At 44.1% G+C, this 22,480-nt stretch overlaps 5 protein-coding genes across 5 annotated transcripts, besides 2 other annotated features; 3 read left to right on the forward strand and 2 right to left on the reverse strand.

Moving 5' to 3' along the window:
* Nucleotides 1-1,043: 1,043 nt before the first annotated feature.
* Nucleotides 1,044-1,079: a sequence feature (Short protein (IL334_005627, WRT68648.1) was converted to a misc_feature.).
* Nucleotides 1,080-2,153: 1,074 nt separating this feature from the next.
* Nucleotides 2,154-2,183: a sequence feature (Short protein (IL334_005627, WRT68648.1) was converted to a misc_feature.).
* A 913-nt stretch (nucleotides 2,184-3,096) lies between these two features.
* Nucleotides 3,097-3,890, forward strand: IL334_005628 (uncharacterized protein; the record flags this gene model as incomplete). The annotated part of the gene is made up of 2 exons (XM_062937337.1): nucleotides 3,097-3,609; nucleotides 3,741-3,890. The coding sequence occupies 2 exons, from the start codon at nucleotides 3,097-3,099 to the stop codon at nucleotides 3,888-3,890; spliced, it is 663 nt and encodes a 220-aa protein (XP_062793388.1).
* A 1,145-nt stretch (nucleotides 3,891-5,035) lies between these two features.
* Nucleotides 5,036-5,671, forward strand: IL334_005629 (uncharacterized protein; the record flags this gene model as incomplete). The annotated part of the gene is made up of 2 exons (XM_062937338.1): nucleotides 5,036-5,329; nucleotides 5,423-5,671. 2 exons carry the CDS (start codon nucleotides 5,036-5,038, stop codon nucleotides 5,669-5,671), a joined length of 543 nt encoding a protein of 180 aa, XP_062793389.1.
* Nucleotides 5,672-6,203: 532 nt separating this feature from the next.
* On the reverse strand, nucleotides 6,204-8,682 carry IL334_005630 (uncharacterized protein; the record flags this gene model as incomplete). Its single annotated transcript, XM_062937339.1, has 9 exons — nucleotides 6,204-6,284; nucleotides 6,346-6,413; nucleotides 6,495-6,657; nucleotides 6,726-7,469; nucleotides 7,529-7,759; nucleotides 7,838-7,955; nucleotides 8,016-8,127; nucleotides 8,228-8,611; nucleotides 8,670-8,682. The coding sequence occupies 9 exons, from the start codon at nucleotides 8,680-8,682 to the stop codon at nucleotides 6,204-6,206; spliced, it is 1,914 nt and encodes a 637-aa protein (XP_062793390.1).
* A 720-nt stretch (nucleotides 8,683-9,402) lies between these two features.
* Nucleotides 9,403-13,444, forward strand: IL334_005631 (uncharacterized protein; the record flags this gene model as incomplete). The annotated part of the gene is made up of 4 exons (XM_062937340.1): nucleotides 9,403-9,720; nucleotides 9,801-11,859; nucleotides 11,913-13,052; nucleotides 13,131-13,444. 4 exons carry the CDS (start codon nucleotides 9,403-9,405, stop codon nucleotides 13,442-13,444), a joined length of 3,831 nt encoding a protein of 1,276 aa, XP_062793391.1.
* An 885-nt stretch (nucleotides 13,445-14,329) lies between these two features.
* Nucleotides 14,330-22,020, reverse strand: IL334_005632 (uncharacterized protein; the record flags this gene model as incomplete). Its single annotated transcript, XM_062937341.1, has 18 exons — nucleotides 14,330-14,661; nucleotides 14,752-14,896; nucleotides 14,996-15,198; nucleotides 15,266-15,367; nucleotides 15,448-16,655; nucleotides 16,717-16,994; nucleotides 17,052-18,409; nucleotides 18,495-18,830; nucleotides 18,886-19,095; nucleotides 19,151-19,340; nucleotides 19,395-19,916; nucleotides 19,969-20,376; nucleotides 20,444-21,191; nucleotides 21,248-21,327; nucleotides 21,393-21,522; nucleotides 21,584-21,679; nucleotides 21,774-21,883; nucleotides 21,952-22,020. The coding sequence occupies 18 exons, from the start codon at nucleotides 22,018-22,020 to the stop codon at nucleotides 14,330-14,332; spliced, it is 6,525 nt and encodes a 2,174-aa protein (XP_062793392.1).
* Nucleotides 22,021-22,480: the final 460 nt, after the last annotated feature.

The following is a 22,480-nucleotide window of genomic DNA, read 5'->3' on the forward strand; positions in this document are numbered from 1 at the left end:
ACAATGTCTTATCAGAATTGCATGACGATGTATTCATGTAGAAGCGATGCATGCTTTCTTCCCTCTGACTTTGCAAATTCAAACTGATTCCGTGCCAACTGCCAAGTGAAAATGCCAAGAGTTCATCTCGTTGCCATAAATAAAAGTGCCACAAATGGAAAAGAAACGTCGCGCAGGATAAAGTACTCTGTACTGGTACTGGATGACGACGAAAGGACTTTGACCCCTCCCTACTGTGGTATTGCACAGCCTTTTGTTGACATTGGATATACGTACATTCCCAAAACATCATATCTCCCTGTTGTTCATCTCACACTTCATCCTTCGAGCGACAGCGATCCACCCACTGCGACGACTAGATTACGCACAGACATCTAACCCCAAATATAGCCCCAATCCCTAAACCTCAACTCGCACATCTCCAGTCATCAGTACGTTGTAGGTCGTGATCCGGCGGGGTCTGGAACATTTTGTATCCTTGCATTCTTAGGAATATCCTTGGGTGGGACTATCTTAGTGAGTCATATTTCAGTCATATGCACCCTTTCCGCTCCCATTCCAAAACCCAAAGTTGTGAATGCTCCAGAAGCTGAAGTGCGGATCAATAGTAGATCAACCTTAAACATACAAGTCATCCCGAAACAAATCTGTCTTTCAATTTTCTTCAAATCCGAACCTAACTTCGAATACATCCACCATCAACACTATCTAAACAAATAAAACCCCTCCGAAATTGTTTGTCAATTCATTCTCTTCCCCTTGATATCAACAAACATCCCAACAATAAACGCACAACTCCATTTACTTCTCTAGACTTCACCATCCAGTAGTCGAATAAAGATGGGTAAATCACAATCCAAATTATCAGCTGATGAGCTTGCTGATCTTCAGAAGAACACATACTGTAAGTTGGTTGTTCACTCAGGGTATAGAAGGATATAGCTAATATCCATTTCCAAATCTCATCTCAGTTGATAAGAAGGTGAGAATCGATCTTTTCCGATTGTGATTTAGAGGAAGTGAAGCAGGAGCTAACAACGACAATGGTCTTAAATGGGAAACAGGAACTTCAACAATGGGTAAGCTCAATCAACGCCTTCTGATCAACCATGAACAGAGCCGGTCGCTGACGCGGAGCAATGTAGTATAAAGGTTTCTTAAAGGATTGTCCAGGTGGTCAACTTAACAAAGAAGGTGAGTCATCTGGGATCTTCAAGTGGAAGAGAGTGGTAAAAGCCTAACAACAATGTCGTCTCGCTCTACAGAATTCAAGAAGATTTATAGACAGTTCTTCCCGTTCGGTGATCCGTCACAATTCGCAGATTACGTCTTCAATGTATGTTATATAGCCTTGCTCAATGTCACTGGACTGGGAGTGCAGAAGGAGATAGAGCTGATTGTTGCCTCTGGGAAAAATAGGTCTTTGATGAAGATAAATCTGGTACTATCGAATTCAAAGTGAGTGTCCATGACCTGCTTCGCTAGCAAGGTCTGTTGAAACTGATATCGACAACTATGTAGGAATTTATCTGCGCTCTTTCAGTGACATCAAGAGGTCGACTTGATGAGAAGCTCAAATGTAAATTGGATTCTCATATCATTATCCTTCTTTCTCTCTCCGCCCTCTCAATGAAGCAATGTCGCTGACAGAATCTGACTGGTACAGGGGCATTCCAATTGTATGATATCAACCAGGATGGTTTCATCACATACGATGAAATGTTACAGATTGTCAGATCAATCTACAAAATGACAGGTCAAATGGTACAACTTCCAGAGGATGAGGATACTCCAGAAAAAGTGAGTATCATCACTCTGTAATCTCAAACTCGACAGATGGGTACTGACTTATTGTAATCTGCCTCGACAGCGTGTTGATAAGATCTTCCGAAATATGGACATGAACAAAGATGCTAAATTGACGTTTGAAGAGTTCAAGGAAGGCTCAAAGCAAGATCCTACTATTGTACAGGTAAGTGAACACCTCTGTTCTCTGCGAGACGTAAGGGAGGGAAGGGCAAGGATACTTCCCTAGTAGGGACGGGCTGGCGAAGGGGGTCTGCACAGAATGTAGAATAAGGCGAGAATGGCAAATCTAGGAGGACAACTCGAGCGCACATCATGAAGACTAACGCTGACATGCTTCATTTTAGGCTTTATCGCTTTACGACGGCCTTGTATAGATATGTGTGACAGAAAACAGGAGAATGGCAACAGTGACGCATCAGATTGTAACAATATCTCTACGGTTATGTATGGTCTGTGAGATGCAAAATGATAGATTTACTAGAGACCAATACCACCAGCTGGATGGGACGATTCATAGCAGAGAGACAGCTTAGACCCTTGAGCCACTGCGTTCATGCCAAGCCGGGGATACCTACATGACGGCCTGAAAATTCCCTGTACAATCAGGAGGAGCCTTCGTATCCTGTGGATTATACTGACAAGACACAACCTGTAGCTTTCTCTACTGATCATAACACGAGTTTCGAGTTGCGACGAAACCGCCATTTGAAACTGTTCATGGCTTGCAGCCGCCCCCTTACTCCTCCAAGAAAAAGGAATGTTGGATACTGAGATTGCACCTGCTTGATGTGCCATATCTGATACATACATTGTCATACTCAAAATACCAACCCCACAGTTGTTCCGTTCATGATGGTAATAATCCTAAGTCCTCACATGCCAAGTCAAACCCACAAATGCCAAACGCGAGTGCTCATTGTAACACTGAAACGGATCCATGGTAAAGGAATTCACATGGTCAGAGAGTACACTTCCTTTGGACCTAGAATCAATAAAGGATTTGTGGACTCACATTATCTGTTGAGGTGACAATATTGAAAAGGTATATAAGCAACGAATTGACGAGTGAAAATTCCTGAAATCTTCTCATTCAAAATAGATAATTTATAACATCTAGAGATCACAAGTAGTTAAATATAATAAAAACGTTTCTCACATTCACCTAATACAACAAATTTTGTCATAAGACATATCAAATACGCTCTTTTCACTCTTTATCCAGATCCAAATTTCTAACACCCTCCTTCTAAGATATTTTCACTCATTACTGTATCTGATTTCGACAAAATGCTTTTCTCATCACCTATCCCCGTTATATTCTCATTGTTGATGGCCTCAACCTTCACTTTGACTGAAGCGGCTGTTGTTCCTAGAGATAACGAAGCTGATTCCTTAGTCAGCTTGGGATTGTTCTTTGCGTATTTGGAATGGGAAGAAACGATTGAAAAAGTTAAAAACGAAACTACTGAACCATGTGTTTTCATCACCAGCCCACCACTTGTCAGAGTAAATTCTACTAACTTGAACGAAGGGAATGGTGCCGGTCAAAGAATACATTGGAGTCTTAACGAAACTGGTACAGTCCACGTAGCGAATTTCACTTCTGCTGGTAATATCATCAGTAACGACAATACCAATACCAAAACCAATGGCGATATTAGTAATCCTGCACAACAAGAGATAAAGGAAGAACAATTTTTAGTCACTTTTTTACAAGCTGATACTGAGGGAATCAAATATGATGACGATGCTAAAGAACAGACCAAGACTGTTGAGCCAAGACCCACTAAAAGTGCTTCGGTGAGTGTAATTTCCGTTCTTTCCCCTTTCTCGATTCGACAGCATCAAGGAAGCAATCGCAAAAACCTCCTGATCTGAGATCCGTGCAGAGAGGGAAATAGCTCAGATGCTGATTAGATTACTCTGAACAGTGTACAGTCAGTGTGACTGCTAAACCCACCGGTCAACATTTCTTCAATCTAACCCAAATTGCTGAGCAGAAAATGATCAACTATACCACTTCAGAAGGTGAATGGGGCGCTACATGCACCGAGGTATCCTCAGCCCCTACAGCCAAGTAATGTAGATGTGTGGATCCGATATTCGGAACAGTGGGGACGTCTGTTATAATGTTGAAATTAGTAGACAAGTATGCACAGATCCCACCCCTCGTATGCAAACGTACTTAATTGTTGATTCGGTCTAGCCACCGGAAGTGTCATCCTCTCCGTTTCAGCTAATTAATTAGAGAGCAGTCACTTCTTTACGATCTTATTACTATAAGAGCTTCAGATGACATCGGAATTGGAAGCCCTGTCAGTCCAGGTATATATATATAATAAGCACACATGACTACGAACAAGAATAAGGCCCATAGTTTCGATACATTTTCCGCTTGTCAATGATTAGGCGTGTGCCGTCTACTTTGCTATAAAACGTGAATACTGCCACACACCCTTACCCTATGTGTACGATATACATCGCCAGCAATCAGAAACTCGTCTTCCCGAACGAACAGAACTTGAAGTATATCATCGTTTCAAAGTGATATGTGTCGAGTCTAGAGTACACAGAACAAGATATACCGAGACGTTTCAAGCGATGACCATGAAATGAAACATGTGGAATGGAATCAAAGGAAGAGCTTCCTTACAAATATACGACACCTTTCATGGACGGTCCGTGAAGCCTTTTTCAAGTAGATGTTATGTGTACAGTATCAGACACGTGAAATTCCAGATTGGGATCCACTTGATTCTAATACAGCAGTGATACTGGTGTTGCCCTACCACATTGCGCAACTCCTTCGAGTCGTTTCGAAAACTTTTGATCCATGTTTGTTGCTACGATACGTGTATAAGGATGTGAAGGTCTTGGCATTTGAAAGGTTCTGCTCCAAGAGACTGGTATTGCCACGGATCATGATGAGCAAAGGAGTAGCTAACACTTTACTAGCACTTATCATAGCGTAGCGACCCCCTTAGAAGATATAAATACCCCTCTCAACTCGGTGCTCTCTCTGAAATATATCTCATCCAAAAAATAAAACTAAAAAAGCTAAACAATTGAATCCTATACTTGTAAGAATCTATTGATCAGAGTAATTTGAGTCTTTCTTATCCCCACTGTAATACAATTTCGAACTCCACCAAAAATAATCATTCATCCTTTCAACCAAAGTCAAGTAAGTATCAATAAACCCTATCACAACAACCAGAAGACAAAGATGTACGCCACTGCTATCCTCTTACTTTCATTATCCACTTTGGGTCTCACATGCGGAGCAGCGTTAAAACGAGATGGAGATCAAAGTGGATCAGACGAATGTCATATCAAGATAACTTTCGGCCCTGAAACCAAATACAGAATAGATCAAAATGATGTGAATGCACCTTATATTGAAAGTTCCGATAAAGACGCAAAACCTTTACAGGTCACTTTTACCCGAGATGAAATCGATCAACAGTTTAAACACTCTGATTTTTTCAACGTCCAGCCCGTTGGAGGATTCGAGCTTTTCGTAAGTCAAAGTTCTATATATGATGATGAGATGATGTGTATTCAAGTGATCAAGTTGTTGATATTCACTTTCTTTTTCCTATTCAAAAAATAGTGTTCTTTGACTGGAAATAAAACTTCGACTGAAATAGCAGAATTCAACTTTATCAGTGTTGAGCCTTTCTTAGAAGGGAAAAGATCAGATTTCGCAAAAGTTGAATGTCAACTTGCTCATCTAAGAGCAACCACGTCAAATTCCACTATGATCAGCTCTGTAAGTGGTGCTACCCTTCCTTCCATCTCCACCACTAATCCCTCCTGGGTCCCGATGATCCAAAGTTCAGTACAAAGTAGATGTATCTGACATTGTTCTGCCGTGATATACAGGAATGGTGTACTCCTGAAGGCGGTCGCTGCTACCCACCTCGTCGACAACAGGTATAGTAGTAGGCTTTTGACCGAATGAAAGGAAAAGTAAAACGGACTAGATACATTCACACAATATTCACGTTTTGTGATGTCGATGTATTCTAGTACATCTAACATTGCCCATATTATCCAATTTCTGAATCAGTAACAACAGGCTAGTTTCTTGAGCACGAACTTAATTCGCCGATTACCTTCGGATGCTACAAAAATAAGCACGATTTCCAGAGATGTATCACTGACCGGATACAGACCGCTCATTGACAGATTATTATAAATCATTAATCATGCATCCTTCGTTTGATCTCTCATGTCTATGGAAACCGCATAAAGATCATGAACAGCTAAATTAAATAAACTTGAATCTACGAAATTACATTATTAAATCATTAGATCTCGTTTCTTGTCCTTGCTTCGTCGACCTCTTTTCAAACGACCGACACCTCTATATCCTTGAAAGTCAACCTGATTTAATCTGATTTCTTAGTGGCCAAAAGGACACAGTGTTGACCACCTGCAGAAGCGACTTTAGCAGAATAAGGACGGAGTAACTGTTCACATAAGAAACGTCAGCTGAATTCGCTGTCACTTCTCAGGCCCTATTCAGCTTACTTTGCTTCGAACTAAAGATGGTACTTCGGCAGTCTCTGTATCCGCGCCTAATCCTAATTGAGCTTGGTCTATTGCGAGTCAATATGAGGTCAGCATAGAGTCCAGAGGTTTAACCTAGCAAGTGTACAAGACGATAGCCATCGACTTACTACCTAATCCCCAAGAGTATACGTGGCCTGATCTCGATATGGCCAAATTATGTCTTGTACCCGCTGAGATGTTTGCGATTGGATTGTCTGATGGTTTGGAATCTTTGTATGCTGGGAATGGAGGAACAACTTCGTATGTCTCTGGAATAGGAGGGAAGCAGATCTACCGTGAATCGATCAAAAATCAGTGATTGCGCAATTCACCTCAAATATCATGGGATCACTACTCACTCTGATAGGGTCAGGAACGTATTCACCCATCGGAACTCTTAAAGCTGCTTGAGCTTCAGCTAATTCCATTTCAACTCTTTCCTTTGCGCCTTCATCAACCTTCGAGGATTGATTAATGTGATCTAATTTCTTCTGTTTTTCAGATACTCGATCTTCTCTTTCGTCTTGAGTTTGTTGTCTTCTTTCCTTGAGACCTTCATAAGCAGGATGGTCTTCTTGTATACCTAATTCGCTGGCGTCTGATCTACCTACAGCCCAGACTTCTCCATTGTCGAATAAGAATAGCGAATGATGTTCACCACCTGAAATTTGAATGACTCTACTTCCATCATGATTGTCAGGGTGTAAGGCTTCCACTTGAGCAGGTGTAATGATCATCTCTTGATTTCCAGGTAATCCAGTCTGATGGAATGTGTTCAATCCCCATGCCCAGACTACTCCGTTTGAATCCACCGCGAAAGAATGGAAACTTCCAGCGGCGACCAAAACGATTCCTCTCAATCCTAATCTTTCAGGTTCTAATGAGTTTTTGATTCTCCTCTCGATAACTCTTCGTCCTAATTGGTTTTGTTGTCCATTACCCCAGACATATACATGACCTGTAGTGGTCAACGCAAGTACGTGATCGGTCCCGCATGATACGTCTGAAATCTTGATTTTGTTGAAGACAGGAAGCGAGATAGGTGTGAATTGAAATGTTGGATGCCCAACAACACCATCAAACCCTAAAACACCTTCATTGGACTGATTGATACATAATCAGTCGTGCTTCCCATTGCGATTTAGAACATCATTATGCTTACTCTGAAACTACCCCAAGCTCGCAAATCTCCTTTATCTGAGATAGCCACACTGACACTGTCTCCGGCGGCGACTTTGACAGCTCTGAAACCTTCTTTTTCAAGGCTTTCTACGACAAGTGGTACAGTTTCCAGGTCTTCGTTGGGAATATTTGACTCTGGGTTATTGGGATCAGGCACGTTGTTTGTTTGTCTACCAAGAGCGGCGTTATCGTTGATACCCCATGATCGAACCTTTGAAGTTGACGACGAGTGAGCTTGTGACGTTTTAGATGTTTTCAATAGTAACGGAATAAAAAGCTAGCAACTCACTCGACCAGCTTCATCAATTGCCAAAGTATGCATTCCACCACAAGCAACGGATTCCAATCCACCACTTCCTTCTGCTCCATCCCGACTTAGCTTACCATCTTCAACCTCATCCTCGAACCTAAAAATTTCGATCTTCAGTTATCGGTATAAACTGTTATGCGCCGTCGAATTCACTCACCACGAATGAAGTTTTGGTCTGGGAATTTCATCTAATTCATCTGGACCAAGTCCGAATTGACCCATATCACCCGTACCCCAAATGAACAAAGCATTGTGGGGAGAAGCGACAGCTATGAAAAGTGACCACTTCGTTAGCTGCTTTTTGACTTAAGGGTAGAATACAGCCATTTGTAATCTGCGGAACTGAGTACTGAGGACTTGAGGACATACGAGGAATTTGAGGTAGTGGGTTGACATGAGTCAAGCCGACACTCGATCTTCTTCTACCCCTTTTAGCTTGTTGAACGAGTTCACCAACTCTCCCTTTTTTAGCTACAGGACCTTCTGCAGGTGGCGAGGTAGCTTTTCTAGTTCTCGGAGTTGATCCATTCACCTTCTTGTTTTCTTGGCCATGACCATTGGCGGTGGCTTCCGAATATCCATTTTCAGCTATGGTTGTTTGAGGAGCGGCTGCTGGAGTGGATTCTTTTGTTGCTGCTCCTCGACGAGATGCCGGTTTGGCTGAAGATACAGGCTTAGTAGGAGGAACAGCTTTTGAAGCTGGTTTTGTTGCTCGAGAAGCTGGTTTAGCTGAAGAAGTTGGAGCGGAAGATTCTGAAGGATCGTGGTCAGCAGAAGACAAGAGGTCAGAAAGAAGAGTTCCAACACTCACTTCTGGGAGGCATCTTTATAGGATTTTTCAAGAGATTATGAAGGGCCCACAATGATAGCAATGAAAGTTGATGTGTAGTTCAGCTACGTTTGATTACACTTTTCATGTTGACGGGCTGAAATTCATAAAGGTAGAAAATTAGGCATCGACCCCAGGAAATTTAGGCATACTAAAATAACCAAACTGAGTTAGGTGCGCTTTTCAGTCACCCTGCAAATCCCCCCCTTGGACCTGTGTGATTTCTTTTGTTGGGAAGTGAACATTGATCACGTAATGTACTAAAATCCCCTTGTTTACGTGTAGCCCCGTCAGCTTTTTTGACAGGCACGCACCAAATATCTCAGGGTTTTCCATCTCATGTATTATTTGTTTACACGTTTCCATCAAAAGTTAAAATCTAATAATATTCCCCAAATTTCATCATCTTTGATATTCCTCGTCCTTCCTTCTTTTCACTCTTCTCATTCCAGTCACATCGCAATGTCAACTCGATACGAAGATTGATTCCAAACCCTATCTTCGATAAATATACTGTATTCATACTAAACCGCATAAAGCTATAGTTAACGATTCAAGCAGGCAACAGTAGATTCTCACAAGACAATGGGCTGAACTGGTTTCAAAGCGAGCAAATCAAAAATAAACATCTCCCATTTCCACTTCAACCTATTTTGACATATTGGACATCTCGGTCATTGATTTGAATCATAAGATAGTATACGCTTAATCAATCATGTTGGCTACACCAGTAACCCTGCCATCGACTTTACCTCCGTCATCGTCCACGCCTTCTCCTCATCAGCAGACGAACGCTTACCATTCCTCTCGGCCATCCACGTCGTCCCTTCCTCGATCGTATAAACGAGCAAAGTCGACTCCGTCACCTCACTCCCCGTCTTTCCCTACTCTCCCAATCAGCTCAGAGTCTGGTGGACAAGCAGGACCTTCGCGGTCGAAACCCAGAGCAACAGTAGCCAGAAGATTAGTAGAACCTTCACCGCATTCTTGGAGATCCGATGCAAGCAGACGGCGAGAGATGTCGGTCCCTCTAGTGAGTCATCTCACATATCATCACTGTCCCCATCGTGCGACGTCCAATGTATGAGCTAATCGTTACGTCGCGCTTGCCAGTTATCGCAAGAGTTATCCCATTTTTCTTTGTCCCATTCCTCTCCTCCGGAGATGTGTTGTGAAGCGGATTCAATTACGCCGCCGATCACAGCTCAACGCTTCTTCGCTTCTCCACCTCAAGGCTCGCGCACACCACGATCAAGGAGCCATATTGGACCATCGAAAACACCCGTTTTGGCAGCCTTACCTAAAGATCACACGTATCCATCTACGGCTCCTCTTCCCCAGCTGTCTTCCCTTCTTGGCAGTCCCTTCTCGACCAAAACCGCAAGGGGGAGATATGTATATCATAATGTGTCTCCTTCTCAACAAGCTACAAAAGCAACTATGACTGAGAGAATTGGTCTCGGACGCGAGTCATTTGATGAACCAGGTTTAGAATGGCTTGAAAGTACGGAAGGGTTACCGGTGCAAACCCGGAGAGGATCGAGAGAAGCCAAGCTGCCTTTGTTGGATGGATTGCCACACCCACCTTCAAGCAGGATGAGAAGAGGAACCAACGGGTCCACATCTTCGATGGACGAACTCAGTGGGAGTGGTGCAAGTACAGCTTCACTTCTTTCTCTCGCTAGAAGTTCTATGGATCATCATTCAAGACCAAACATCATCACTGTTTGGGATGAAGAGTCTCACGGTTTGGAAGAAGAGGAAGAGGAATCTTCAAGGACTAGTAGACAGTTATTCGCTAAATCCGATTCGAACCTTTCTCTTCATATGCCGACGAAAGTGAACAGAGCCTCTGTTCGGCCGTTTTCACTTCATACGAAAAAAGCGGCTCATTCAGCAGTTCCTCAGACAATAAGAGAACCGTTTTCAAGAACCATGAGCCTACCAGAATCACCTATCCCACAGTCATCCTGCAAGGACGACATCCATCCTTCACCAGAAAAACCAATTCGATCGCCCCTCTCTGGGTTCCTGCCTCGTCTGCTTTCGTCCAAAAAGAAAAACTCCCAAACATTCCGTAAAGTATCGCCAGGAACAAGACTGAGAGAAGATGAGGACATCATGACGGACACAGAGGACTCTACCTCCTTGAAAGGCAGTTTGCGAGGGAAGACCAAAAATTTATGGGACAAGACAAAGGCGCTCTCTTCGCGAAATGCGATGGAAGGAGGTGATCACGAGCCCTCATTGGGAGTGGGGATAGGCTTGGGTATTCGAAGAGGCCCATTCGGCAGCTCTCTTCGAGCTGGCACAGAGAAATGTGTCGATCTAGCTCGATCATTGTCAAGTGACTCAACAGGATCGATCGAGACTTCCCCTTCTCGACCGCTATCAAACCGTGGATCAACCAGTCTGTTAGTCAAACCCACTTTACCTTCTTCTCCTTCTTCAGCAGCGTTGTCAGTGAAACCTCAAAGTAAATCTGCTTTCCTCGCCAGACGCAAATCAGTCAACGGTCAACTACCAAATTCCACCGCTGGATCTCCTGCTACTGCCTCAGCTAATGCATCTCGTCCAGCTAAAGCGAGACCACTTCTGCGAAGAGGGATCACCGCACCAGCTCACAGTCCTTACAATGCATCGCTTTTGTCTGCGGACTCAGCATTTCATACACCCACCCATGTTCTTTTTGGTGATGTTAGACCTTCTCCATCTGCCTTTGCATCTACAGGTTTGGTTAAGAAGAAATCCGGTATCCATGGGATCCAAATTCCTAAATTCGGAGGGGTTGATAGCGAGCCTGTAGGTGAGATTAAGAGGGATCAAGCTGCTGCTCAACACGGAATGACAAGAACTATCGAACCCCCAAGTCCCGTCTCACCCATCAAGCCTTTCAGATTTACGAGACCAGCTATCAACACCTCTTTGGCCAGGACTGGTAGTTCTTCTACGTCTACCAGTAATAGCACCATTACAAGTACCGTTACGACCAACAGCAGTAACGCTGCATATATACAAGCCGCTCAGAAGACAAGGGGTTTACGAAGGAAGGGAAGTCAGATGTTCACTGCGAGTGGCTCAATTGGCAGCATGGATATGATGAGATCAGACAGTAATAGGTCAGCCAGGGGAGCAATCAGTCCTTCAACACCTACTAAACCGGGATTGCAAAGTGAGCAGAATTCCTGGATAAACCGTTGTCATGACTAACATCCCTCGATACAGTCACTCCGATTGGACTTGGAGTCACTACACCTTCTCCCATCGGCCAACACCATCTGTATCCATTCGCTTCATCCAGCGGACTGATCTCAACTCCACCGCATTCTAGTATATATGCCCCATCAGAACCCATCGAGCCATCTTCGCTCGAGAAATATCGTAACATGCCAGCTCGAATCCGGCAAATATCCAACTCTCATGCTTCTGAAAGAGGACCGATAGCTCGAGCTTCCAATCCCATGCTTGCGACAGCTTTCAAGGCTTCCGCCTCCATTCATACGGTGGTCGAAACTCGGGGACAAGGTCAAATGCCCTCCTTAAACTTGTTCAACGAAAATTCAAGATCTGCTCATAATACAGGGGTAGCAAAGACTCGACTTGATAAAGATTTCACGGTTGTCCAAGCATTGGGCAGCGGTGCATTTTCTCAAGTTCTCGAAGTTTGCGAGAAATCAAGTGGAAAGCTCTATGCTGTGAAAGCAGGAAAACCATATACCGGAGCTAAAAATCGCTTAAGACAGTTAGAGGAAGTATCCATCTTACGTCAACTGTCTCTTTCACCTCATCCAAATGTTGTTGCATACATTGATTCTTGGGAAACTCGCTCAAGATTGTATATTCGAACGACTTTGAGTGAATGTGGAGATCTATCTAAATTCTTAGGATTACTAGGTGATTTTGGTGGATTAGGTGAAGATCGAGTTTGGAAGAGTTTGGTTGAATTATCTTCAGGGTTGTCACATATCCATCAAAATAACTTCTTACACTTGGATATCAAACCTTCCAATATCCTTATCAATCGAGATGGTGGTTTGGTAATTGCAGATTTGGGTATGGCAGTGATATGTTCTCCTGATTCAGAAGGTAAAGTCTTGGGTGGATTAAGTCCTGCCCTGCCTGGTAAAGATGACAACGGTGAATTTGTTTGGACGAACACGCAAAACAATGATACGCCAAGAGAAGAAAAGTCTTTGATGGATATCATACCCAGTCCTATCTTAGATAGAGAAGTTGAGGGTGATAGAGAATACCTATGTCCTGAAGCTCTGAATGACGATAAGAACAATATCGGTAAAGGAGCCGATATATTTTCTCTAGGAATGGTCATTCTTGAGTCTGCAGTCAACGTTGTATTACCGAGCAGTGAGTTCAATCAATTACAGATTTAATCGACCGGTGTATTTACGAAAATCGACGCTGATATTGTACGATTCTCAACAGATGGAGAGGGATGGATCAAACTTCGTAATAACGATTTTTCCGATCTGGATGAACATTATCGACTCCGATCTACACCTACAACATATAAGAACAATCAAGAAGCCCACAACAATGATGGAGATCCTACGATACCCTCAATCTCAAATGAAATGATACTAGTGATCAAAGGAATGATGCAAGCTGACCCTTCAAGAAGATGGACATTAAATGATATATGGAATAACAAAGTCGTCAAGAAGATCATGGCTAAAGAAAGAGGTAAAGCTCTTGTAGAGGAGGGGAGCCGTTGGTTAGAAGAGATTCTCAGAGCTTAGATATATTGACAGCGTGGGCGAACAGGTGAGAGGATCAACAAGTTTTACTCTGGAAGGTCGCTTGCCATGGTGGAGGATGTGAAAAACCAGTAATAGATATAAAAGAGCCGGAGCACTGTAGCTTTTAGAGTAGAATTGACAATTAAGAATGTAACCAGCAGTATACGAGTCAGAGACGTGAAGTTAAACATCAACCAAACAGATACATCATGATAGAGCAGGCGTATATTAGCGGTGGCAGCTGTTATGTATGGACAAGCAGAAAGATTTATCAAACACAGCATTTCCGAAATATCAAGGCAAAAAGAATTAGACCCGAAGCCTTTACCAAGCCTAACCCAGGTAGATCATTGTTTAGCACAGAGTGCGCAAAGACACTGTCTATAGTAAAATAGATCAAGTGAACGGATTTTTGCGCTTTGCATCACTTGATGGATCTCCAAGTCTCCTCCCTGTAGAATTGAGACTCCGGGCTTCTCCAACCAAAAGGAGTGATTGCAAAAAGGATGTATCTGTCTTCGCACCATCCTTTCTACGGTCATGACGCATTTGACTATCACTACTAATTTGAAATGTTCAAGATTTCCGATATGGATATCTGTCAGTATTTCTACAGCGAATTTCATGAGAAAGAATACTGTACGCCCCATACGAAGCGAGACCGGTCACGCGGATGAATGCATGGAGGATTATTTGATCTAACTAACCACGAACCAAAGGAACGAACCCTAACGAAGAAAATCATGCAAAAAATGTACTGTACACGGAGATCTGTAATTCACCAATGACCCAAAGAATAATGGAAAAACGAAAGCAAATGGAAGCAAGATTGAAAACTTCTTCCTGCATCTACAGACCTCGACCTCATACTTGCGATGAATAAATCTAATCTACATCACTAGCTCTTGGATGTCTTCCGCCCTGAGCTTGAACTTCACCTAGGATTTCGTTGGCAGAGACCGTCTCCTTACTGGGTGGACTGGAACTCCCATCTCTACTTGAATTGTTTAGCGCTTGATTCCTGAATAGGTTTTTATACTGAGCTAATTGGTCATCCAATGGAGCGCTCTTGTCAACGTTTAAGGCTAGACTTGATGGTCTCGGTCCTATTGATTTACGTGGGTTTGGATTCGTAGGTATGGGTTTGAGAGAAGGTGGCATTGATTCGGGACGTGAAGGTGATCGGATTGGAGAAGTTACACCTTGTCGAGCGGGAGCTGAAACGATTCACAAGACGATCAGCTTGTTGAGTAATAACGCAATCAACGGGAGGATTTAAGGAAGGGAGAGAGAACACATCTACTCACATGGATTATCACTATTCTTCCGTTGGTCAATCATTCTTCTGCAGTAAGTCTGAAAAGTCGGTGTGAGGTGAGCAGCAATAGCAGCGTTAACTTCGTCCTCTGCGTCAGGTCGAGATTTGATGAAAGCGTATAGACCATCTAAGCTCTGTGATGAGTCAATGGTAACATCAGCATCACTCTCCTTACATAGGCATCACTCTTCTTACATAGGCAACCGACTATGAAGGATAGCATGACTACTCACCTTAGCCTGATTTTCGCTTCTTAGATTTTTCACTAACCGTTCAGCTTCCGTCTCTTCCTTCACAGGCACAGGCGCACTCTCAAAAGTGGGAGTTGTAGCACTTGATATAGCTGTACTGGATGAAGAAGTAGGTTGATCGTTTTCAGATACAGCGGTAAGTGGTTCTCTAGTTCTTGAGGATGGTCTGGCAGTTTCTCTTCCAGCTATATTCACCAGATATTCTGTCAGCGCGGGATATGCTAAGCTAGCACTAGGAATAGATCAGCTTACCTAACCTGAAAACATATGTATACACTATGGTGGAAGCCGCTTCATCACCAAATTGATTGAGGAGTATATCATACACTTCCAGTCCTGCTTCCTGCGTATAGACTAATATATCATGTCGAAATCGGGCAATCAGCACATACTTTCTAAGCTGATTCATGTACAGTGGATGTCAAGAAACTCACCAAGCATTTTCTGTATTATAGTCTTTACTGTCCTTAAAGGCATATCACCTAAAGCTATACCTTCTGAAGCTCTCTTTCTATATTCTGAAGGACCGACACCTTGTAAGAAATCTTCTAAAACAGCCAATAGAGGTCCTGGCTGTAATCTACCTGAACGGAAGTCATCATCCAAAATCTTACATCTCTTCCAGAGACATTTAATGACTAAATCTGGATGATTTGCTTTTTCACTTTCTGCTTTAACTCCTTCGATGGAGAAATCTTTTGTGAGATCCAATAAGAGTTTGAACATCACTTGGAAAACTAACAACCTATCGGGAGTAGATAAACATTGTACTAAAACCAAATTAAAAAATCTTGACATATCTTGAATTGGACCACCTAGTTTATCAGCTTGAACTAATCTGAGTGAAAGACAATTCAGGACTGAGTAAAGTTGAGTGTATGATAGTCTTTTCATTAAATCTTGATTTGATGATAGACCCGAGAAACTTTGAATGAGATGTTTGACAACTCTGAAATATCTTGGTTCACGTAGATTCTCTGGTGGTGTGAACGCAAATTCCATTTCGTCCATCAAAGTATCGGATAAAGTTTCAACATTGTCAATAAATAGTTCTGGCGTCGAGCTCAGCATGTGCTGAATTACTTTCAAAGCGTCAACACATCTATCTAGGTCGTCGTGTCGAATTTCGTTGATTGCTTTGATCACATCAGTTGCATTTGATCGCTGAACTGGTGCCCTACTAAGTGGTTGAAGAGCTGCTGATCGACCGTTCGGAGCTCCAAAGACGTCTCCGGCCGGTCTTTGAAGTCGACTGGTAGCTGCCGATGGAGCTGGGATACCAGGTCGAGGTAATCCCGATGGAGCAGGAATGCCCCGACTGAGAGAAGGAGAATCGACGTTGGATTTAGGTAACCTTGATGCTGGGGAAGCTGTGCCTCTCGTTGTTCCCCTTGGTGAATCTACAGCTGTCTCTCGAGGTACCTGGTTGACTCGAGGACTTGCCATAGCTGTCGGTCGTTTTATCCGTGGTGAAGCTTCACCTAACGCGTCAGTCGAAACCTTGGCAACCAAAGGATTGGGTACACTGGCTTTGCTCGCGGCCATCGTTGATCTTCGATTCGCCAGCATATCTTTCGATGATTGAGGCATTGAATCAACCACAGCCGCTAAACTTTTGGATTCACCTTGCAGTTGAAGGAGCCTGAGTAGAAACACCAACATCAGTTACGGTTATGATTAGTTTCTAGGTTACGACAACTCACGCCATAACGCTCAGAGCGGCATTTCTGGTTCCACTGTCACTTATACACCTAGCAATAGTTTCGTAAAATCCTCTGTCATCTCTAGTCCTCAAAATTGAACCTCGTTTCTTATACGCTTTTTCGATCAAGGCCAAAGATTCGTTTTTACATGTTTTTCCGGCTGATTTGTCTTCCAAACCAAATTGTACCAATAAGGCTACAACTTGAGAACCAGCGATAACTTTATCGAGCGACTCAAAGATGGGTGCAAGTTTAGGTCCAAATTTAGCATCACCGAGCTAATCATAAATTGGTAAGTCCAAGAGCACTTTGGGGTATTCTTGTTAAGGGCTTACCTTAAAGACCAGAGCGGGAACAAAAAGCTTAGCCTCAGCATCAGAGAACCTCTCGTTGTTTTTGGGCAGTAACTCGACCACGTTACTCATCAATTCCAAGCATCTATTAACCAATTGAGAGTTATTTCCCAGTAATTTAAGCGCAGCGTATTTTAAAGCCAGATCAACATTGGCGAGTTGAGTGGAGTATACTTCATCGTTTGACAGACCGAAGCTTGCAGATCCATTGATGTCGTAAAATTCTGCCATAAGCGCTAGCCCAGCCATGAAGTCTTCTTCAGCTCTGTGGTCTTTGCTGAACAGTAATGAGAATAGTTCAGGAGCAACATGAGGTTCCATTTGATGTTGAAGGTATTCGTACAAATCTGATGATGCTTTAGGTGAAGGGTCCAGTACCCATCTGGTTGAATCTCGCTTAATTCGAGTGACTCGCGGCGCGGGATCATTGGTAAGGAAGGGGACGACTCTGGAAGCAGGAGCGGAAGAAGCTATTGAAGGTGCATGAGAAGCTGAGGATGCAGGTCGAGGTGGCGCCATCCGAGATTTCGGTAACCCGGATGTTCGTTCTTCTCCTTGACTTAAGGATGACGCCGGTCGCGACGAAGGGACGGAAGATAGAGCTTTCATGGCGAGTGATCGGGAAGGGGCAGCTGAAGGTTTGGGTAGCGTCGGAACAGCAGTTGGAGCTGGAGATCCAGGAGCTGAACGCGCTGCAGCGGATGTTTTAGCTACACGCGAAGCGGAAGGAGTAGTCGCTGTTTTGGCAGGAGGGGCTGCAGGTGCGCTCGGAGGTGGCGCGGCTGATGATGAAGATGCGTTGGATCGAGCGTTATTGATGAGTGGGACGATTGTGGCCTTCGAAGCAGGTTTCAGGCTTGAAGTTTGGTCCATAACGTAGTCATACCCAGCACTAGCAACAACGAATGGTAAGACGGCGCCAGCCCCTTTTCTGACATCTCCGTTTCTATCTTCAAGGCAATGTATGACCGGTCCAGCAAGGGGTGACATATCGGAATTGGGCGAAGGGGGGTCATCCTTCACTCGCTCGGCAAGCCAACCAAGAACAGAGGCCCTCAGAAGTGGGTTTGCGGACTCTAAGCTTGCCCCTAAACCGGTGTACATACCATCCAGACCGCCAGTGGCATCGGCCATGGCTGTCAGAGTAGCCATAGCTGCTGTTCGGGTAGTGGCTTTCTGATCGGCACAAACACTACAAACGGGAGCGACGAGAAGCTTCAGGTACTTATCGAAGGGCTGACCCATTCCGGCTGCAATTTTGGAGATAATACCAAGCGCGAGCATTTTGACTGACAAATTGGTATCTGCCATCGCCTTCTTCAGCACTCCGCCAATCTCACCTATGCGGATCGTCAGCATGAGAGGCAGTGTGGAAGAAATTTTGGGAGAAACGTTGCGGATTTCCGAGTAAAGAACGATGCTCACCCATATTACTTTTGAGCCTGTTGTTACTTTTCACATCCAGTACAGCGTTCAGAGCTTCGAAAGCTTCTTTCCTAACTTTCCATGCATCACTCTTCGAATCTGCAACTACCGAAGTCGAGGCAACCAATCTATCTAAATCTTGTCTTGGAATCAGATCATCCAGTGGATCTCCTCCGGTAGATTTGCCCGCTTTGCCCGGACCTGTGGCTGCTACTTCTTGTAGATCCCCTTGAGTCTTGGTAGGCTCAGGTGGAGTCGAAGATGCTACCTTTTCAAACTCCGAGTTTATCGTATTCAACAGTTGAGGATTGAGATCTTCCAGGAATCCAGATATGTCTACACCAGAATGGGATCAGCCAATTTTTCTGAAGCGTTTCACTTGACAACTTACCAGCTCCGACAGCGATTCTAACGGTAACCAAGACTTCGGTGGCACTTTTCCTAACTAAGGCATTAGGTGATCCAAGAGCATTCTTCACGAAGCCAATCATGTCTCGCAGAGGGATACCGGCGATACCAAAATCGATGAGTTGTTGCTTCATCCAAGTCAGGGCATCTGCTTGGGCTTTCGGTGCTTTTTGCTTTGTCATTGGCTCGTATCCTACCAAGGACAGTAAGCTGATATGGCCAGATATGTCGAGCTCAGCGTAGCTCACCTTGAGCAAGCACAAACGCAAGAGAAGTTTTCTCTGCGAACGCAGTCAAAGCATCTCCAGATGGTTTTTTAAGTTTCATATCTCCCAGTTTATCTGTCAATGGTCCAATGACCAAAGCAGCCGCAGGTTTACCGAATGAAGGTGATTTCTCAGCCATCAGACCCATCACTTGATACAGCTTTGCAGAGACCTGGAGGAGGATATCATCAGTTACATTAACGGGGTTTGCTAGATGTCCACTCACCTGGAAATTCTTTTCAGCCCAACCTGGAGTTTTACCCAAGAATCTCATCATGACTTCACTGTCGACCTTTTCAGCTCCATCTTCCTCCCCGACCCATTTAACCATCTCCTCGGCAGCTTCTAGTCTAACCTTCCAGGCAGCGTCAGCTAACCTTGTGTGATAATCCGCTGGGATTACATCTGAAGCTATCGAAGCTGCTTCTTCTGGTGAATAACGATATTTCACAGGTTCTGAAGGTGACGAGGCTAATGATTTAGCTGAGCCCGCTTTGGCAGGCCCTGACGCTGCCGGTTTGACTGCTGGTTTAGGAGCTGGCTTAGAAGGTCCTGCTGCTGCTGAGGGGGGTGGACGCTTGATCGGGGGTGCTGAAGGTGGTTTGGGTGATGAAGGTGGAGCAGCAAACCGAGCGGGAGGGGCCTTGACAGGAGGAGCCGAGAATTCGTCCATGAACTCATTTGTATTGAATTTTCCTGATGATTTAATTGGCGGCGATCCCGATAGAGCTGGCTTTGGAGGTGCAGCCTATATCAAGTGTCAGCTTTATTGGAAGAATGAACGACTTGTTACACCTTACTTTCTTGACAGTACCCGGAGCAGGTTTGGCGGCACCAGAAGGTTTGGCTCCACCTGCAGCTTTAGCGGGACCTCCAACCTTATACCTTATCTCCGCTCTGCCAAATGCATCTTTCACTTTAGCCATTTGTAGTTCCCCTACTCCCTCTATATAAGGATTAAAGGCCCTTTCACCGAGAATCTTCATCAATGTACCTAAACATTCAGCCGCTGTCGTTCGGACGGGTTCGGCACTATCTCCTAAGAGGGCAACAAGAGATTCCGCAATCGGTTTCACTTGTTCTTTTCCTGGTGCGTCTGTGGTAGTTTGCAAGGATCGATGTAGGAATTTCAGTGTACCTTCCTTCACTTGAGGATTCTTTGATTTAAGGGAGGTCAGAACATCTTCGACTATGTCAGACAAAGTCGTCTAATTGATAATATTTCGTTAGTCTCGGATCCTTTTTGAGCAGGATCAGGGGGTCTAATCGACTAACCGTGGAGAAGACAGCATCAAGCGCTCTGCCCACAGCATCCGTTACATTGGCTTTTCTTTCCTTCAATCTTTCCAAACATCCAGGCATTATAGCACCTCTAAATCTTCCAAAAGGCTTTCCCATCCCTTTGGCGATACCTTCTAAAACTTTAGCAGCTTCCATGACTACATTGACGTTTGCGTCAGATTTGCATTTTGTACCTAAAGTCTGAGCTAAGGGTCCGTATGAATCGACATTTGAATCTGATATCGCAGCATTTTGAGGCTGAACGAGTACTTTGGTACATTCTTCCAACGATTCTAAACGATCTTTCCATTTGGTCGAAGCTAATCTATCCGACAAGTCAGATGGGAACAGAGACAGCGCATCCACTGGATCGAGTAGAGATTTCGGATCCATTGGTGCAGGTGCTTCTTCCTCTCCTCCATTTTCAGCTTCTACGTCATTAATCCCCGAAGCTTCTGCCGCTTCTCTTTCCCTCTGCGTTTTCCTGGTATACCTTGTCGGTTTCCCAGTGCCAGCTCCCTTTCCTTCCGCATCCAGTGAATCGAAAGACTTTTGCAGTTCTGTCATTTGAACGGGCTTTAGCTCAGCTAAAGCTGGAAGCAGTGCTGGACCAAGATAAGTGTAAAGAGCAAGAGTAAGTGCGGTTCCTTCAGCTCGAACATTTTTATCTGAATGGCCGAATACCTTAGATAGGGATCTGAGAAAAGGTTTGATATTGCCTAATGCTGGTACACCAAATGACCTACACAAAGCTATCAGCTTGACATGCAGAGGTATTAGACAACAACTTTTGCTCACTCAACTATCTCCTTGAGACATGTTACTGTTCCAGCTACAGCTTTCGGTAGTTTGGCTCCAAGTCCCACCATGACATCCTCCTGCGATACGTGATGTCTCTCGTCAGCTTATGTATGTAGGCTGTAGCGAGCGGATGTCTGCGTACCATTACGCCCTCTCCCCCGTTTTCTACCTCGACAAACATAGCACAGAGATCTATACCTTTCTTCTTTGTTCCGGCTCGGGCAGAACCTAGTGCCTTATCCACTATGGCAGGTATCACCTCCGGTCTGACTCTGCATGTTGACACAATCAGTCTACGATGCTTGTTCACTGCGATATAAAGGAGAGGCTCACTTGGCACTCGTTTCCCCGCTATACCGCACTATAGCTAATACAGCTTCAATACCCTTTTCTTGAGCTACAGCATTTGCATCTAGACACCATTTTTTCCTAAAAGTTTGAGCACATCAATCAGTATCGTCCGTTTACATTCGTGCGTTCCGAAACCTTCAAGTAGAGAACATCGGCCGCTCAGGAGACTCACAGTAATGCACCATCTGATACAAATGGTCGAAAGAAAGGATCAGTATCCGAAGCTGTCTTTGCTGATTTAGATATCACATCAGTATACGCCGATAGTCTTGCTTTCCAGTTCTGATAGAGATCAAGATCAGCTAGGCATCTAGGTTACGGTGAGCCGGACACTTAGTTCTTGCACACACCTTATGTTGACTTCTTTCGATTATAGGGATTTGAGAGAAATCCTCTTCTTGAGGTGGTTCTCCGTCCATCGTATTCCGTGCCAGTTAATCACCTCAATCTCTCGTAGTTTCTCGCACTTAGGGACGATGACGATACAGTCCTTGGGTGATATCAATACGGATGTGGGATATATGAGATGACAAGGATTATCTATTGAAGGAGTGAAAGATGAGAAGAGGTAGGGATACATGTATATCAACTTTTTTGTTGACTGTTGACATGCCTCAACAATAATAGACATCGTTCAACGCGTCTCTCGCGAAACGGGATCAATTTGTTTGTTGGTCTTAACTTACTCCACAGCCACGTGTTTGTCCTGGGCGGTGATCTCCGCGTCAGTAAGATCGGTTTCCCCGGTTGTGCAGAGATCCGAAACAAACTAATTGGGAAGAAGACATTTGTCACATCTGTGATGTTTTCACCTGAGGATACTGGACAAAGGGGTGAGTGGTGAGACACCTTAGACTGCTCAATCACAATAAGTGGACA

This window comes from Kwoniella shivajii, chromosome 7, assembly GCF_035658355.1.
Source record: "Kwoniella shivajii chromosome 7, complete sequence".
In the NCBI taxonomy this organism is placed as follows: Eukaryota; Fungi; Basidiomycota; class Tremellomycetes; order Tremellales; family Cryptococcaceae; genus Kwoniella; species Kwoniella shivajii.